This window comes from Pristiophorus japonicus, chromosome 12 (assembly GCF_044704955.1).
Source record: "Pristiophorus japonicus isolate sPriJap1 chromosome 12, sPriJap1.hap1, whole genome shotgun sequence".
Taxonomy (NCBI): domain Eukaryota; kingdom Metazoa; phylum Chordata; class Chondrichthyes; family Pristiophoridae; genus Pristiophorus; species Pristiophorus japonicus.
Window position 1 is genome coordinate 169,098,133 of NC_091988.1, and position 18,184 is coordinate 169,116,316.

The following is an 18,184-nucleotide window of genomic DNA, read 5'->3' on the forward strand; positions in this document are numbered from 1 at the left end:
AACCCCTCATCTAAATCATTAATGTACACTGTAAACAGCTGGGGCCCCAGCACAGAACCTTGCGGTACCCCACTAGTCACTGCCTGCCATTCTGAAAAGTACCCATTTACTCCTACTCTTTGCTTCCTGTCTGACAACCAGTTCTCAATCCATGTCAGCACACTACCCCCAATCCCATGTGCTCTAACTTTGCACATCAATCTCTTGTGTGGGACCTTGTCGAACGCCTTCTGAAAGTCCAAATATACCACATCAACTGGTTCTCCCTCAAAAAATTCCAGAAGATTTGTCAAGCATGATTTCCCTTTCACAAATCCATGCTGACTTGGACCTATCATGTCACCTCTTTCCAAATGCACTGCTATGACATCCTTAATAATTGATTCCATCATTTTACCCACTACCGATGTCAGGCTGACCGGTCTATAATTCCCTGTTTTCTCTCTCCCTCCTTTTTTAAAAAGTGGGGTTACATTGGCTACCCTCCACTCTATAGGATCTGATCCAGAGTCAATGGAATGTTGGAAAATGACTGTCAATGCATCCACTATTTCCAAGGCCACCTCCTTAAGTACTCTGGGATCAAGTGGTACAGATATAAAGATCTTTAAAAGCATACAGATGTGGAGAGCCACAGAAAAGGAAAAGGGATTCTAGATTTTATTGATAGAGGCATTACAAAAGCAGGGAGGCACGAGTAATTTGTACAAGACTTTGATTAGCACACAGTTTGGAATACTGCTTAGTTCTGCACACACCATTCTTAAAAAATACTAGAGATGTGGGATATAGTTCTGATGAAAGGTATGAAAAACTAGGGCTGTATTCAGAGGTCAGTGGGAATCTCAGAAGTGTTCAAGATTTTGAAAACAGTTGAAAGGGTAATTAGTGAAAGATTATTTCCACAGCTCAGTGAATCAGTAACAATAAATTGAGGATTAGTACTCGAAGCTTGGAGGGGGGGGGGGGAAGATGAATGTTTTTCTCCACACAAAGGTTGATTAGAGTGCAGAATGCATGAACACAAGTAGCTATTAAAGCCAAATCAATCAGGAAATTTAAGTGGATCAAAATAAAGACTTAAAGAAAAATATTAAAAGTTATGAGAAAAAAAGTAGGAAAATGCAATTTAAAAAAGTAGGAAAATGCAATTAAAGTTGATGCCTTGAATGTAAAGACAGCACTTGCACAAATACAATGAGCCAAATGACCTTCAGTACTGAAATTTCTATATCACATCACTGATCTCATCATTGTATCTTCCCATGTATAAACAGAGCTTTCAATGAACTTTGCCATAGCAACACTATTCCTTTCACTTCAATATCAAGGAAATTTCAACTATGTGTCAACTCATCCACATCTTTAATACTTTCACTAGATAAAAAGGCAGATTGGAGCCTGATGCTTTCATCTACACAATGATTAGTTAATAGCAGCATTAACCACCATAACCATATTGCTTTTGTTAACTAGATCCATTACCACCTACTCAAAACAACTGGGGATGAACAATAAATGCATCCCTTGCCTGCATCATCCACATCCCAAAAACAAATAGAATAAAAATCTAACTGATCTAAATCTCAGGGTTGCGTTTTGGACTTTTCTAGGCATGTGGTACCTGTGGAATAAATTGTGCCACAAATGAGTGTTTCTAGAGAATGGGTAAGTCGATGATGTGGAAGGGAAGTTCAAGATGGAATATTTATACATGAACTCTAGATGGAGTAGTCAGATGGGTGGAGTGGATTTATGGGCCGAATGGCCTTTCCTCACTCTGGATTTTTTCACACTCAGTGTGCTCAGAGTTTGATATCTTACTCACCTTAAAGATATTCTTAATTACAATCTATTTATAAAATGTCTGCATCTGTCAAACAGTATTAAGGTCCCACAAATATTGGTCGTAGATGTTGCATTATTCTGACGATATCCTCCTGTACGTACTGATTAAAAAGCAATTATTCAAAATTTCACATCTTCTTTGCCCTCCAACATTAGTCTAATCTTTATATCACTTTATGGATCTCCTCGTCTGGTATAATTACACAACATGTCTTTATTTTAAACCTCCTGTATCAATAAATGGCAAGCAAACAAGCCAACATAGCAGCACTACAGAACATCAATATCATAATGCCAGCTTCTCCTCCTGGACAGCAGTGTTCACTACCTGGATGCTGTCACTAAAACAAGTTGAGCTCTTCCAAACATTATGGGGTTAAGTTTGCAAGGCTTTGTATTGTTTTCTAGCGACAAGGATCAGATGTAGAACAGGGACTACAACGTTATAGCCCAATCTCCCACCCATTTTCGCAGCTAGCAAAGATCCGCCCAGCACCAGGACCATGCAAAATTACCATGCATACATTTGAGTCCAGCACATTCAGACACTTTATTATAGATGCAAATCAATCTTTTTAAAAAAAAAAGGCCAGCCAGTTCCTGCTGCTAGTGAAACAATTAGTCTCTATGTAACCTCAGGATGTACCCAGTTGCAGTAATTAAGCCATACTTCAATGGGACAAGTTAGGTTACACTCAGCTGTACCGTGGCACCAGAATAATATATTGCACCTTAGCTTAATCTTTATAAAACAGTGCATCATCAACAACTAGTGCCTTCAATGTAGTAAAATGTCCCAAGGCGCTTCACAGGAGCGTTATCAAACAAGATTTGACACCAAGCCACATAAGGAGATATTAGGACAGATGACCAAAAAGCTTGGTCAAAGAGATAGGTTTTAAGCGTCTTAAAGGAGGAGAAGCAGAAAGGTTGAAGCAGGGAATTCCAGAGCTTAGAGACTTGGTAGCTGAAGCACGGCCACCGCTGGTGAAAATTATAATTGGAGATGCGTAAAGGCTAGAATCGAGGAGTGAGAGTGCGCAGAAGGTTGTAGGGCTGGAGGAGATTACAGAGATAGGGAAGTGCGAGACCATGGAGGGATTTGAAAACAAGGATGAGAATTTTAAAATTGAGGCATTGCTGGACTGAGAGCCAGTGTAGATCAGCGAGCACAGGGATGATGGGTGAATGGGACTTGGTGTGAGTTAGGATGCAGACAGCAGAGTTTTGGATGAGCTCAAGTTTATAGAAATGGGAGGCTGACCAGGAGAGCATTGGAATAATCAAGTCTAGATGATTGCAGCAGATGAGCTGAGGCAGGGATCGAATCGGGTGATGTTACAGAGGTGGAAGTAGGCAGTCTTGTGATGGAGTGGATATGTAGTCAGAAGCTCATCTGTAGATCAAATATGACACCAAGTTTGCGAACGGTCTGGTCAGCCTCAGAAAGTGTTCAGGGAGAGGGATGGAGTCAGTGGCAAGGGAACGGAGTTTGTAGCGGGGAACACAGACAATGGCTTTGGTCTTCCAAATATTTAGTTGGAAGAAATTTCTGCTCATCCGGTACTGGATGTCAGACAAGCAGTGCGGCAAATTAGAGACAGTGGAGAGGTCGAGAGAGGTGGTGGTGAGGGGCAGCATGCATATGAGAAATCGGAGGGGGGCCAAGATAGATCCTTGCGGGATTCCTGAGGAAGATAAAAACTAGCTGGTGGGAGATGACATGATGATGACCAGGGCTACATCATCTCCTCTCACAATAGTATCAATAATCACAGGAATAAAAAGTTATCTAGCATGAGAGAGATCTTTCAGTCCACTGTAATTATAACGATGCTTCGAAATAGCCTCGATATTGGGTACTGTATACCTTTTTAAAGTTATGAGAGATTCAATGATCACTGCTGTATTAGATACCTGTATTTAGCCCTAAGGTGCCTTGTCTTTGAAAGACAACACAGGCCCATTAAAACTGTATCATTCTAAATAAACATGCTAACATTTTAAAGTTACAAAATCGACTCACTGCTTATCTTAACCAACTTTAGAAACATGGAAATGCGTTAAAAAATAATTTTAATGGAAGAAAAAAGGAAAATCTGGTGCGATTATAAACAGTAATGTACAATAGAATGGAGTCTTATCTCTAAGAGAGCGTGTATTACATGTCCTGGTAAGCAGCCTTTTCTGTACCTGTACTTCAGCAGAACCTAGTTGCAGAAATAATTAAACAGTGCATTGCTTTTTGCATAAACTTAAAAGGCGTTTTCAACCCGGAATAATCCTTTTTAAGTTTTGTGGGGAAACATTTTTATCCCATATCAACAGGACGGAACGCTTCATTTGCGTCAAAATGCCAACCATTGCCCGATTCGTAAATAGTTGCAAACTTAACTTGATGGATTTGCAATTCCCATACTTTGTAAATTCACATAAGTTTCGGGATTTTCCGCGCATAATAGTCATGCAGCAATACACGTCCCGCTGTCCTCTATAGGGAACATGCTGTCTCCATACCTTAATTGCTCGCCTGTAATTAGTACTTCAGCCTTGTAATGCCTTTCAGTCGCTTTCTTTTTCACGCTGTTCTGAAGACTTTCCATTTTTTGAATAGAAACCCCGTGCAAGTTGGCCGCCTGCCTAAGCTCTGTGCTGTCTGCACCTGCTGCTTGTGGTCAGAACCAAGCGCCCTGGAATCCCGGCTTCCTGTGGTCAATCCCACAGCCTGCTGAACGGTTGCTCAATCTTGATACTTCCCAGCCAGTGTCCTCCTATTCAACTTTAGCTTTCTCGGATTCTGCCCTCTCTCGGTCTGTTTTGTATCTGGGAGTTAAACAGACTGCTGCTAATTGAATACATACTGTAATCTGATCTGTTATCAGTAAAGGACGAGATTAACAGCAAACAGTAGCATATGCTGTGAGCCAGGTCTAAATTTGCATATAAATCAGTACATTTTACACCACCTCTCAGATTTATGCAGAAAGTGCATATATGTTTACATATGAATACATCGGCAGGTCTCTGGGTGACACGTAATAAACGACTCCACTATGATAGGTAGGGTCAACTCAACAAGTTTTGGGACTCACTTATTCTTCACATTGTGGCCTTCAAGCACTGAACGGTGTTATTCTAGGGTGTGGGGGCACACATCCCAAAAAAATCCAGAAATTTTACAGCAAGAGCTGCAATCTGGTACATTTCCTTATTTTCTGTATTGTTATCCCAAGTGCACCCTACACCATAAGACAGGACATCCCAAATATATCCTGACAAGGTCCATTTACCTCATTCGTTAATCTCATTGACAGATGGAATCCACTCCTATTTTTAAACGTGCCTTTCAAGGTGAGGAATGTTGGTGCCAGCCGTTAGAACATTTTTCCATTTCAGGCATTCAGTATCAACATCGAGCACTTCCAGGTCAAATATGCAGTGTAAAGCTCCCTCTACTCTAAACCAACAACGTGCCTCAGCCCCAATCTCAGAAGGGCAACCGTACTGTCCCACTATGGCACTTTTCCCTTTTCCTATACCAGCCATCCTTGGGTGTCTGAGTGATGCTGACAAGTTGTACCAAATTATTGGGCAGTTTTGTACTGTAGACCAATGCCCATCATGAACTGGAGTGAGACAGCTCAAAATCCTTTCATCCCATCGGATTTAAACTGTATTTAACCCACTGCATTACCCAGTTAGCCCCTCTTCCCCTAATAGTTTCCATAAATTTCATAACATGATCATTCCTTTACTCTGTCCTTTTATCTGTTATTCTTCCCCCTTATCTATATTTTTGTGTTACTCTCTTGCCTGGAGTTGAAATTCCGACTTTCATTAATTTTAGTAAACAAGTGGACAACAGTCCAAAATGGTGCTTCCTTCCACAGGGAGCAAATTTCAACACCCCTTCTTTGTGCTTCACGGTTACTCCTTCCTGTTGTCTTTGCTTTTCTTCCTGTGTGTTGACACAGTTACTGTTTTTGTACCCAATATGCATCCAATACTGCTTCACATTGGTGCAAAACCATGTAGTATTTCTGGCTTTTGAGAGAAATTGTACTGAAGTATTAATAGACAAGTCACACGTTTTCCATTGCTTACCTAAAAAATGGTCCAGCAACCTTAATTCAGAAAGTAAAAAGCAAAATAAACTGTAAATGTTGGATATCTGAAACAAAAACAGAAAATGCTGGAAACATTCAGCAGGTCAGGCATTGTGTGTGCAGAGAGCAGACACGTTAATGTTTTAGGTGTAACCATTTATCAAAGCAGGAAAAATAAAAATTGAGCAGCATTTAAATCGGATCAGAATAAAAGGGAGGGTGGGGGAAAATAAAATAAAATATGAGGCTATATGGTAAAATGTAATGTGCATTAAAGAACAGATGATAATATGGCAAAGATTGTATTTATATAAAATACTGGGAAGCATAATAATAATAATAGAAATTAAAGACATGAGAGAGACAAAGAACATGTGAATAGCTGAGGTGGATACAGGAGAAGCTGGAAAAACCTAGCGGTCTGAATGGAAAAAAAGCAGGCAGGCAAAAAGGACACAAATGTTTACCAGCAGCAAAATGCAACAGAGGGTCTCTACCCCAAGCACCAACCTATCTCCCCTCTCTCACCACTCCCCCCTCACCCCAACACATGGCCTCAAATCACCAGAATCCTCATCACAAAGAAAGTGGAGGCTATAGTTTAGGTCTGATGTTATTAAAATCAATGTTAAGGTCAGAGGGCTGCAGGGTGCCGAAGAAAATGTTACGGTGCTGTGCCTCAAGCTTCTGTTGAGCTTCACTGAAACAGTGTAGAAAGCCAAAGACAAAGGAATTTGCAGTCAGCGACAGTGCTCGCTGCTGACCTCGAAGAAAACGACATCCAAAAATCTAGGTGATCTCTGTTGTGTGATTTTCAGCTCTCCCAACCTTTGTTTGAATCTGGTGCCAAATTAAGCGAATTTGCAGCGTCTAGCAACAGTGACACCATCAGCCAATAAGCAGCCAATCACACTGAAGCATTCTCACAAACAAACCAGGAAGTAAAATGCAAAGATTCTAATTTGCTTTTTATTAATTTAGCAGAGAGTAAAATAAAGATTGGGACATACACATAATTGGAGTAAGGTAGAAGCTGAAATATCATAAATAAACTTGAAAAAATTTTTTTGAAATCCATGTCATTCTTAATCATAATGCAAACATTGAGACATTCCACAAATGTAACATTTGTTTTTCAGGGCCAGAATGTTTGTTCAGCAGTATATATGTCATTAAAAACTCAGTTACACCTCATTCAACAAGGCTCAACTTTTTCAGGGCGGGGGTGGGGGAGAGGGGGTAGGGTTTAACAGCAATATTCCAGCATAAAAGGGGAGGTTTTTGTCCTTCAGTGAAATTTCAATTGATTGCCGACTTCGGGGAGTTCCACAGCACAACCTGTGGCGGAGTAGGGAGTGACTAACTGCAACTTCTGGATTTCCTGTTTATCTGCGCATGCGCTGAAGTTGCTCCAGTTTTAGGAGTAATGAGGGCAAAAGGTGTATTTCGCTGTGATTATCAACGCAAGATCCGTGCCTTTTTAAATCGAGTTTCTGCTAGCTTGCGCTGTTTTTTTCAATGCAATGTCGCCTAAATGGATCAAGCCAGTGCAAAAGATCATGAATTTCAAGTGAAAATTATGTCCAGCGCAAATCAAGTTTCCACGATATTTTGTGCTAGTTTTAAAAATATCACAGTGAAAGCTGGCCTTGCCCTCATATCGGATCAATCACCATGGCGAGTTTCCGCCAATTGTGTCCATTTGCAGGCCTTCGAGGTGGTGCAAGAATACTAATAGGTACATTTTAAAATCTTTTAAATATAATTTTTTTAATTGCCAAGAAACTTACTACTGTACAGCAATAGTACTAGCAAATGGCTCTGTATAGTATTTTAAAGTCATTTTCAGTCATTTAAAATCAGATTATTCAGAGGTGGACTAGAGACCAATTAAAAATGCTTATTTTGTGTAATAAACCCATTTTCAGCTGTATTAATCAATCAGCACCAAGTTATCACTCTGAACTATTATCACAGAAATTTATTTAAAACATTTAAAAAAAAATTATGTTCCAAGATGTTGCCCGATTGCATTGGATCATGGCAGATTTTACTTTCAGCGCTATGCAAATGAGTGAGCTTCAATTTGAGGGAAAAAGTCTCAAAACTATTGCAATTCTGGGCGCATCACCAAAAATTGCATCCAAAGCTGAAACTCTACCCCTTTATAATTAAAAAAAATATATGCAAAATAGTATTCCTGATGCATTGGGTGTGATGAGTTGATGCAGATGTACATCCTCACACACTTACAGCCTGACCCAATTTCCTAAGCAGTGCATCTTACAGAGACAGATGTGATAGGATCACTACTACTCCAGCTGTCTCAGGGATGATGCAGAGAGAAACATAGAAACATAGAAAATAGGTGGAGTAGGCCATTCGGCCCTTCGAGCCTGCACCACCATTCAATAAGATCATGGCTGATCATGCAACTTCAGTACCCCATTCCTGCTTTCTCTCCATACCGCTTGATCCCTTTAGCCGTAAGGGCCACATCTAACTCCCTCTTGAATATATCTAACGAACTGGCCTCAACAACTTTCTGCGGCAGAGAATTCCACATGCTCACAACTCTCTGGGTGAAGAAGTTTCTCCTCATCTCGGTCCTAAATTGCTTACCCCTTATCCTTAGACTGTGACCCCTGGTTCTGGACTTCTCCAACATCGGGAACATTCTTCCTGCATCTAATCTGTCTAAACCCGTCAGAATTTTATATGTTTCTATGAGATCCCCTCTCATCCTTCTAAACTCGAGTGGATATAAGCCCAGTCGATCCAGTCTCTCCTCATATGTTAGTCCTGCCATCCCGGGAATCAGTCTGGTGAACTGGCCATTGCCCCCTTCAAGTGCTGGCGACCTATTGTTTATTCCCCATGTTGTTGTTATTTCAGGGAAGGCCGGGGACTGCTCCTCGGTGCCGGCGGGTGGCTGGCTGAACTGGCTGAACTAAGTGACTGTATTATTTAACAATAAAATTGCAGATTACAATCCCCAAAATATTGGTCTAAACCCATAATCTCAAATAATAAAAATAGAATTTGATTTATTCAGTCACAAGTCTTCAATTACTTTTTCATCTTCTCAGTTCAAGCTCAGGATATTTACTAATGCTTTCGGTTATGCTTAATCCCCACCTAGAAAATGTGTAATTCAAACAAAATCAAAAGGCACAAGAAGCCAGAGACAGGAGATTCATTACATAATTAAAGGTTGGAGGTCATCATATAGACGTCACATCAATATACCCTTGCACAATGTGGTTTCCAGGATTACAAGAGAGAAATTGGACATATAAGTGTGCATTTCAAGGGTCAGAAGATAATAAATTGCTGACAGTGAAGAGCGCTTTGTAAATACTTTTATATATTTTCTTCCACTATCGAAAAGCCTTTATATCAGTTTCCAGCACTGCCATTTTTGCTTATGATTTAAAATGGTTTTCTCTATGGGTATCTAACTAGTTTTATGTTTTCCAGAGGATGAGGTTACACTATAGGACTGTGCTCAATGCCATTACCTTCCCACCCATAAACAACTGGTAGAGACACACTGACCAAGATTTATTCGAGGAAGTCTATGTGGGTAGGGTGCCACTCACCAGGGAGGAACTGAAAGTTGTGCTGGCCTGCAGATAAATTCGACCACAGGCATAGCATTGACAGTAGCTCTGAAGGGCACGGAAACGGTTACCTTTTATGCTTCAAGCTTATCGCAGATAAACTGTATTATTGCTCCATGGGAGGGTACCCTGGAATAACAAAGAGGACTAAACTGCTCGCATCCACCTGACACACCATAACACTCACTTAACCAACCATGGGTGCTGTGCCTTTGGACTGTGTATTATGCGTCCACTTTGAGTTTGCTTTCACTTCATTTTTACCTGGTACTTCTTTCCTTCTTCAGCCTTGGCAAAGGCAGCCAATTAGTTGAGTGTTGCTATCTTCTCCCTGCATGAACAGTGTGCTGCAAAGTCTTGAGTTACTCCAGTGACTGTGTCTCTGGCGGAGTCAAGAGAGGTTTTGATTTATGTTATTGATCAGTGTTTTTCCGCTAATATGCTGTCTCTGTTAAGATGACTAGTCCACCATTAAGAACGACAGATGAATGTGGCTTGCTACTTGCTCATTATAGAGTTTTCAAGCCACATTTGTGCTGACATGGATCTGCTGCCATCCACTGTGCACAACACATCTCTCAGGTTACAGATGTGGCTGCTGTATCCAATAACGGATTTTTAGTACAAAGAACCCTGCTGCATTGTCACTCAATTTTCACCTCATCTATTACAGTCAGTTGTTTCTATTAGTGGTCTATTTACAGCTCAGTGCTGCTATAGCAATTTGTGATAAGAATATGAAGGTCAACAATCTAATCGGTGAAGAATAGAAAAGGCTAACCATTTAAGGCACAGAAAGTTAGTACAGAATCTAGCCTGAAAGTTGTTTTTTTTTAGATCCATTCACTAGTGAACTCACATATATATGAAAATATCTTCAGTACTTAGCAAAGAAATGGTAAAAAAAAAATCGCAAATGTTATTTACTGGTTTCAATTTTCGATTTAGATTTAGCCTCTTTGAAGCACCTTGGAGCATTTTACTTCATTAAGGTGCTATATAAATGCAAATTGTTGTTAATGAATCCCCTATTATCACAAGTTTCCAATAAACCTCCCTAAATATTCAATGCAACCAACAATATACAACAACAACTTGTATTTATACAGCGCCTTTAACGTAGTGAAACGTCCCAAGGCGCTTCACAGGAGTACTGAGACAAAGAATTTGACACCGAGCCAACAAAAGGAGAAATTAGGGCAGGTGACCAAAAGCTTGGTAAAAGAGGTAGGTTTTAAGACGCATCTTGAAAGAGGAAAGAGGTAGAGAGGGGGATGTGTTCAGGCAGGGAATTCCAGAGCTTAGGCCCTAGGCAACAGAAAGCACGGCCACCAATGGTTGAGTGATCATAATCAGGGATGCTCAAGAGGGCAGAATTAGGGGAGCCCAGACATCTTGGGGCGATTGTGGGCTGGAGGAGATTACAGAGATAGGGAGGGGCAAGGTCCTGGAGAGATTTGAAAACAAGGATGAAAATTTTTAAATCGAGGCGTTGTTTAACCAGGAGCCAATACAGGTCAGCGAGCACAGGGGTGATGGGTGAACGGAATTTGGTGCGAGTTAGGACTCACGGGCAGCTGAGTTTTGGATCACCTCTAGTTTATGTAGAGTAGAATGTGGGAGGCCAGCCAGGAGTGCATTGGAATAGTCAAGTCTAGAGGTAACAAAGGAATGGAGGAGGACTACAGCAACGAATGAATTAAGGCAAGGACGGATTGGGCGATGTTACGGAGGTGGAAATAGGCAGTCTTAGTTATGCTGCGGATATGTGGTCGAAAGCTCATTTCAGGGTCAAATATGACTCCAAGGTTGCGAACAATCCAGTTCACCCTCAGACAGAAGTTAGGGAGCGGGATGGAGTCAATGGCTAGGGAACAGAGTTTGTGGCGAGGACCAATAACAATGGCTTCGGTCTTCCCAATATTCAGTTGGAGAAAATTTCCGCTCATCCAGAACTAGATGTCGGCTAAGTAGTCTGACAATTTAGAGACCTTGGAGGGGTTGAGAGAAGTGGTAGTGAGGTAGAGCTGGGTGTCATCAGCGCACATGTGGAAACTGACGCTGTGCTTTCGGACGATGTCGCCAAGGAGCAACATGTAGATGAGAAATAGGAGGGGGCCAAGGATAGATCCTTGGGGGACACCAGAGGTAATGATGCGAGGGTTTGGAGAGAAGCCGGTGCAGGTGATTCTCTGGCTACGATTAAATAGATAAGAATGGAACCAGGCAATTGCAGTCCCACCCAGCTGGGTGACAGTGACAAGAGTATGTACATCTCTAAAAATTTAATCATGAATAACATTTCCAAGCAATTGACTACATCATTTTGAAAACAGTGGCTACTGAAGTAATTTGTGCCAGTTTTGAAAAAACTAGCCAATGACTCTTTCCCACTGATTTATAGAATAGGGTTAATATTCTGTCATGTATTTTCTGTGAAACACAGGGCTAAATCGGGGATAGAAGGATAACTGACAAACCTCACGTGACAAGATAGGTTGCTAGATGAAGGCAAACATTTTATATAGGGTTACTTTCACAAGATACCAAAATTGTCATAGCAATTTCTCGTCAAACATACAGCAGCACGAATACAAGTCACAGAGGAATTTGAGAGTCAGATTATCTTATCCGGTTCTGTGAGTAAATAAGAGGAAAAAAATACCTCTACTACCTAAATATACTAAATACCATTTACCAAAATTGGATAAGTATTACAGAAAAGTTTATATTCCCGATTGACGTATAGAAGTACAAGGTTACAAGGTGGACCGTCTTGAATATGACTCACATTTCTAGTACAAACTTGAATCCTATTTCAAAAAGAATGCTTTATAATGTACTGAAAATAGGAGCAGTTTAATGATTTGGAATAAGCAGCACAAAGTTCATAAGGCACATTTAATAGCAATGGAATTATGACCCTTGACATAGAAACATAGAAAATAGGTGCAGGAGTAGGCCATTCGGCCCTTCGAGCCTGCACCGCCATTCAATGAGTTCATGGCTGAACATGCAACTTCAGCACCCCATTCCTGCTTTCCTGTCATACCCCTTGATCCCCCTAGTAGTAAGGACTACATCTAACTCCTTTTTGAATATATTTAGTGAATTGACTTCAACAACCTTCTGTGGTAACGAATTCCACAGGTTCACCTCTCTCTGGGTGAAGAAGTTTCTCCTCATCTCGGTCCTAAATGGCTTACTCCTTATCCTTAGACTGTGACCCCTGGTTCTGGACATCCCCAACATTGGGAACATTGTTCCTGCATCTAACCTGTCTAAACTCGTCAGAATTTTAAACGTTTCTACGAGATCCCCTCTCATTCTTCTGAACTCCAGTGAATACAAGCCCAGTTGATCCAGTCTTTCTTGATATGTCAGTCCCGCCATCCCGGGAATCAGTCTGGTGAACCTTCGCTGCACTCCCTCAATAGCAAGAATGTCCTTCCTCAAGTTAGGAGACCAAAACTGTACACAATACTCCAGGTGTGACCTCACCAAGGCCCTGTACAACTGTAGCAACACCTCCCTGCCCCTGTACTCAAATCCCCTTGCTATGAAGGCCAACATGCCATTTGCTTTCTTAACCGCCTGCTGTACCTGCATGCCAACCTTCAATGACTGATATACCATGACACCCAGGTCTCATTGCACCTCCCCTTTTCCTAATCTGTCACCATTCAGATAATAGTCTGTCTCTCTGTTTTTACCACCAAAGTGGATAACCTCACATTTATCCACATTATACTTCGTCTGCCATGCATTTGCCCACTCACCTAACCTATCCAAGTCACTCTGCAGCCTCATAGCATCCTCCTCGCAGCTCACACTGTCACCCAACTTAGGGTCATCCGCAAATTTGGAGATACATTTAATCCCCTCGTCTAAATTATTAATGTACAGTGTAAACAGCTGGGGCCCCAGCACAGAACCTTGCGGTACCCCACTAGTCACTGCCTGCCATTCTGAAAAGTACCCATTTACTCCTACTCTTTGCTTCCTGTCTGCCAACCAGTTCTCAATCCATGTCAGCACTCTACCCCCAATCCCATGTGCTTTAACTTTGCACATTAATCTCTTGTGTGGGACCTTGTCGAAAGCCTTCTGAAAGTCCAAATATACCACATCAACTGGTTCTCCCTTGTCCACTCTACTGGAAACATCCTCAAAAAATTCCAGAAGATTTGTCAAGCATGATTTCCCTTTCACAAATCCATGCTGACTTGGACCTATCATGTCACCTCTTTCCAAATTCGCTGCTATGACATCCTTAATAATTGATTCCATCATTTTACCCACTACTGATGTCAGGCTGACCGGTCTATAATTCCCTGTTTTCTCTCTCCCTCCTTTTTTGCAATCAGCTGTTTCCCAATAAACTATGGGTGTTGCTTTTTAGATTATTGATCTCAACCAGTACAATTGTAAGGGGTCCAATTGTCTTTTATCTTCCCTGATTATGGGGAGGAGGAAAATCAAAGTCAGGCAAGGCTCCCATTTGGTTGCCATCAGTGATGTTGGCTGGAAGTACTCGTGGCTGTGGAGCTTCAAGCTCAGCTGTGATGCCAGCTCGCAGTATGGACACTTGGGTGAGGCACTGGAAGGCAATTGTGGAGCCGGGAAGAAGTTAACATCTTCAACACCTGAGGGGGGAAAAAAAGTAGGCAGGAAAACTGGTGGAAAAATGAGCGCAGAAAAAAGTTTGAAACTTCTCCTTTCTTCTGTTTTCCACCCTCCATTTTGAATCTTGGATCAAATTCTGTTTTACAATTTTCAGTTGCTGAAACCAATCTTCAAGTTGCATTTTTCAGTTATTTGAAAGCCAGAATTCCAGAAGATTGACACGGTTGCGTACTAAATTGTTGTTCCTTCTACATTATCAATCTCATCAGAAGTGCTTGATGGGTTAATTGGACAGTAGAAATGACAAAAGTGGCCGAACAGCTTGGAGCTAATCCTTCTCCCGCCCCCCCTATCCCGTTCCTGGCCACTAACCATATTGAACACATTCAAAGTGCACTCATCTGATCTGACTTAAATTGGGAGTCCAGGTCATTAGCCTCAGCCCAACATACTTAAGATGCAGGATGGTCCAATGGCCTTGCTCTTGGCATCGGGTGTGGAAATGCAACCATTGCTGCAGTCCAGGGTCTTCTGGCTGATGTCCAAAAATAATGACCAGAGGACCTCTGACCCCCTAACCTACTGTACCTGAAATAAAAAAGTGATTTATCTTTTTTGGTCCTCTGATTGAAGAACGACTGGCACAGGAAATGGCGGAAGTTATAGCAGATGCATTCGTTATAATCTACCAAAATTCTCTGGACTCTGGGGAGGTACCAGCGGATTGGAAAGCAACTAATGTAATGCCTCTGTTTAAAAAAGGGGGCAGAAAAAAAGGCAGGTAACTATAGGCCAGTTAGCTTAACATCTGTAGTGGGGAAAATGCTTGAAGCTATTAAGGAAGAAATAGCAGAACATCTAGATAGGAATAGTGCAATCAAGCAGACGCAACATGGATTCATGAAGGGGAAATCATGTTTAACTAATTTACTGGAATTCTTTGAGGATATCACGAGCATGGTGGATAGAGGTGTACCGATGGATGTGGTGTATTTAGATTTCCAAAAGGCATTCGATAAGGTGCCACACAAAAGGTTACTGCAGAAGATAAAGGTACGTGGAGTCAGAGGAAATGTATTAGCATAGATCGAGAATTGGCTGGCTAACAGAAAGCAGAGAGTCGAGATAAATGGGTCCTTTTCGGGTTGGAAATCGGTGGTTAGTGGTGTGCCACAGGGATCGGTGCTGGGACCACAACTGTTTACAATATACATAGACAACCTGGAAGAGGGGACAGAGTGTAGTGTAACAAAATTTGCAGATGACACAAATATTAGTGGGAAAGCGGGTTGTGTAGAGGACACAGAGAGGCTGCAAAGAGATTTACATAGGTTAAGCGAATGGGCTAAGGATTGGCAGATGGAATACAATGTCGGAAAATGTGAGGTCATCCACCTTGGAAAAAAAAAAACAGTAAAAGGGAATATTATTTGAATGGGGAGAAATTACAACATGCTGCAGTGCAGAGGGACCTGGGGGTCCTTGTGCATGAATCCCAAAAAGTTAGTTTGCAGGTGCAGCAGGTAATCAGGAAGGCGAATGGAATGTTGACCTTCATTGAGAGGGGGATGGAGTACAAAAGCAAGGAGGTCCTGCTGCAACTGTACAGGGTATTGGTGAGGCCGCACCTGGAGTACTGCGTGCAGTTTTGGTCACCTTACTTAAGGAAGGATATACTAGTCTTGGAAGGGGTACAGAGATGATTCACTAGGCTAATTCCGGAGATGAGGGGGTTACCTTATGATGATAGATTGAGTAGACTGGGTCTTTACTCGTTGGAGTTCAGAAGGATGAGGGGTGATCTTATCGAAACATTTAAAATAATGAAAGGGATAGACAAGATAGAGGCAGAGAGGTTGTTTCCACTGGTCGGGGAGACTAGAACTAGGGGGCACAGCCTCAAAATACGGGGGAGCCAATTTAAAACCGAGTTGAGAAGGAATTTCTTCTCCCAGAGGGTTGTGAATCTGTGGAATTCTCTGCCCAAGGAAGCAGTTGAGGCTAGCTCATTGAATGTATTCAAATCACGGATAGATAGATTGTTAACCAATAAGGGAATTAAGGGTTATGGGGAGCGGGCGGGTAAGTGGAGCTGAGTCCATGGCCAGATCAGCCATGATCTTGTTGAATGGCGGAGCAGGCTCGAGGGGCTAGATGGCCAACTCCTGTTCCATGTTCTTATGTTCTGTTCTAGGGCCCAAGGTCCATTTTTGGAAGCCTCGCAATAGGAGTTCTCTTTCAATGTTGGAAAAATGAGGTGGAGGGTCAAGGATACACCGTCCTCATTATTATCAAAGAATAAGGAGAAGGCAATAGATCAGGGTCGGACTGGGGGAACAGAAAATCAGAGCGTGCCAGGAAGGAACAGAATGTATAAGCATAAAGGTGAATCAGAAAGTGGGGTCACAGCAGGAAAAAAATGGGAAGAAACCAAATTTAAAAGCTCTTCATCTGAATGCACGTAGCATTTGTAACAAAATAGATGAGTTGACGGCACAAATAGCTACAAATGGGTATGATCTGATAGCCATTACAGACGTGGTTGCAAGGTGACCAGGACTGGGAACTAAATGTTCTGGGGTATTTGACAATTCATAAGGACAGGCAGAAAGGAAAAGGAGATGGGGGTAGCACTATTAATAAAGGATGAGATCAGTGCGTTCGTGAGAAATTATATTGGCTCAGATCAAGATGTTGAATCCCGTTTGGGTGGAGATAAGGAATAATAAGGGGAAAAAGTGGCTTGTGGGCATAGTCTATAGGCCCCCTAACAGTAGCTACATTGCTGGACGGAGTATAAATCAAGAAATAATGGAGGCTTATAATAAAGGAAGGGCAATAATCATGGGCAATTTTAATCTTCATATTGATTGGACAAAGCAAATTGGCCTGGGTAGCTTTGAGGAAGAGTTCAGAGTGTGTTTCCGGGATAGTTTCCTTGAACGTTGCGGAACCAACCAGGGAGCAGGCTATCTTAGATCTGGTACTGTGTAATGAGACAGAATTCATACATGATCTCGTAGTAAAGGATCCTCTAGGAATGAGTGACCATAACATGTTTGAATTTCAAATTCAGTTGGAGGGTGAGAAAGTTGGTTCTCAAACCAGTGTCCTAAGCTTAAATAAAGGAAACTACAAAGGTATGAGGACAGAGTTGGCTAAAGTGGACTGGGAAAATAGATTAAAGTATGCAACGGTTGATGAGCAAACACTAAGAGAAGGGATAACCATCCGTGGCTAACTAAGGAAATAAGGGATGGTATCAAATTGAAAACAAGGGCATACAATGTGGCCAAGACTAGTGGGAGACCAGAGGATTGGGAAACTTTTAAAAGCCAGCAAAGAACAACTAAAAAAAATGATAAAGAGAGGGAAGATAGATTATTAAAGTAAACTAGCACGAAATATAAAACAGATAGCAAGAGTTTCTACAGGTACATAAAAGTGGCTAAAGTAAATGTTGGTCCCCTAGAGAATGAGACTGGGGAATTAATAATGGAGAACAGGGAAATGTCCGAGACGTTGAACAAATATTTATTATCGGTCTTCATGGTAGAAGACTGTAAAAACATCCCAATAGTGGATAATCAAGAGGCTATAGGAAGGGAGGAACTTAATACAATCACTAAAGAAGTAGTACTCGGTAAAATATTGGGACTAAAGGCAGACAAGTCCCCTGGACTTGATGGCTTACATCCTAGCATCTTAAAAGAAGTGGCTGCAGAGATAGTGGATGCATTGGTTGTAATCTACAAAAATTCCCTGGATTCTGGGACGGTCCCAGCGGATTGGAAAACCACAAATGTAACGCCCCCATTTAAAAAAGGAGGCAGACAAAAAGCAGGAAACTATAGACCAGTTAGCCTAACATCTGAAGTTTGGGAAAATGCTGGAGTCCATTATTAAGGAAACAGTAGCGGGACATTTGGAAAAGCATAATTCAATCAAGCAGAGTCAGCATGGTTTTATGAAAAGGAAATC

At 41.5% G+C, this 18,184-nt stretch overlaps 1 protein-coding gene across 3 annotated transcripts in view; it reads right to left on the reverse strand.

Annotated features, from left to right (window-relative positions):
* LOC139277545 (DEP domain-containing mTOR-interacting protein-like) overlaps positions 1-4,612 on the reverse strand; it is a 78,461-nt gene extending 73,849 nt beyond the window's left edge. For all 3 annotated transcript variants that reach the window (XM_070896130.1, XM_070896131.1, XM_070896132.1), the window contains exon 1: positions 4,366-4,612. In XM_070896130.1, coding sequence (XP_070752231.1) covers positions 4,366-4,451 — 86 coding nt within the window. In that variant the 5' untranslated portion in view covers positions 4,452-4,612. The remainder of the gene's footprint in view (positions 1-4,365) is intronic.
* Between the last annotated feature and the right edge of the window lie 13,572 nt (positions 4,613-18,184).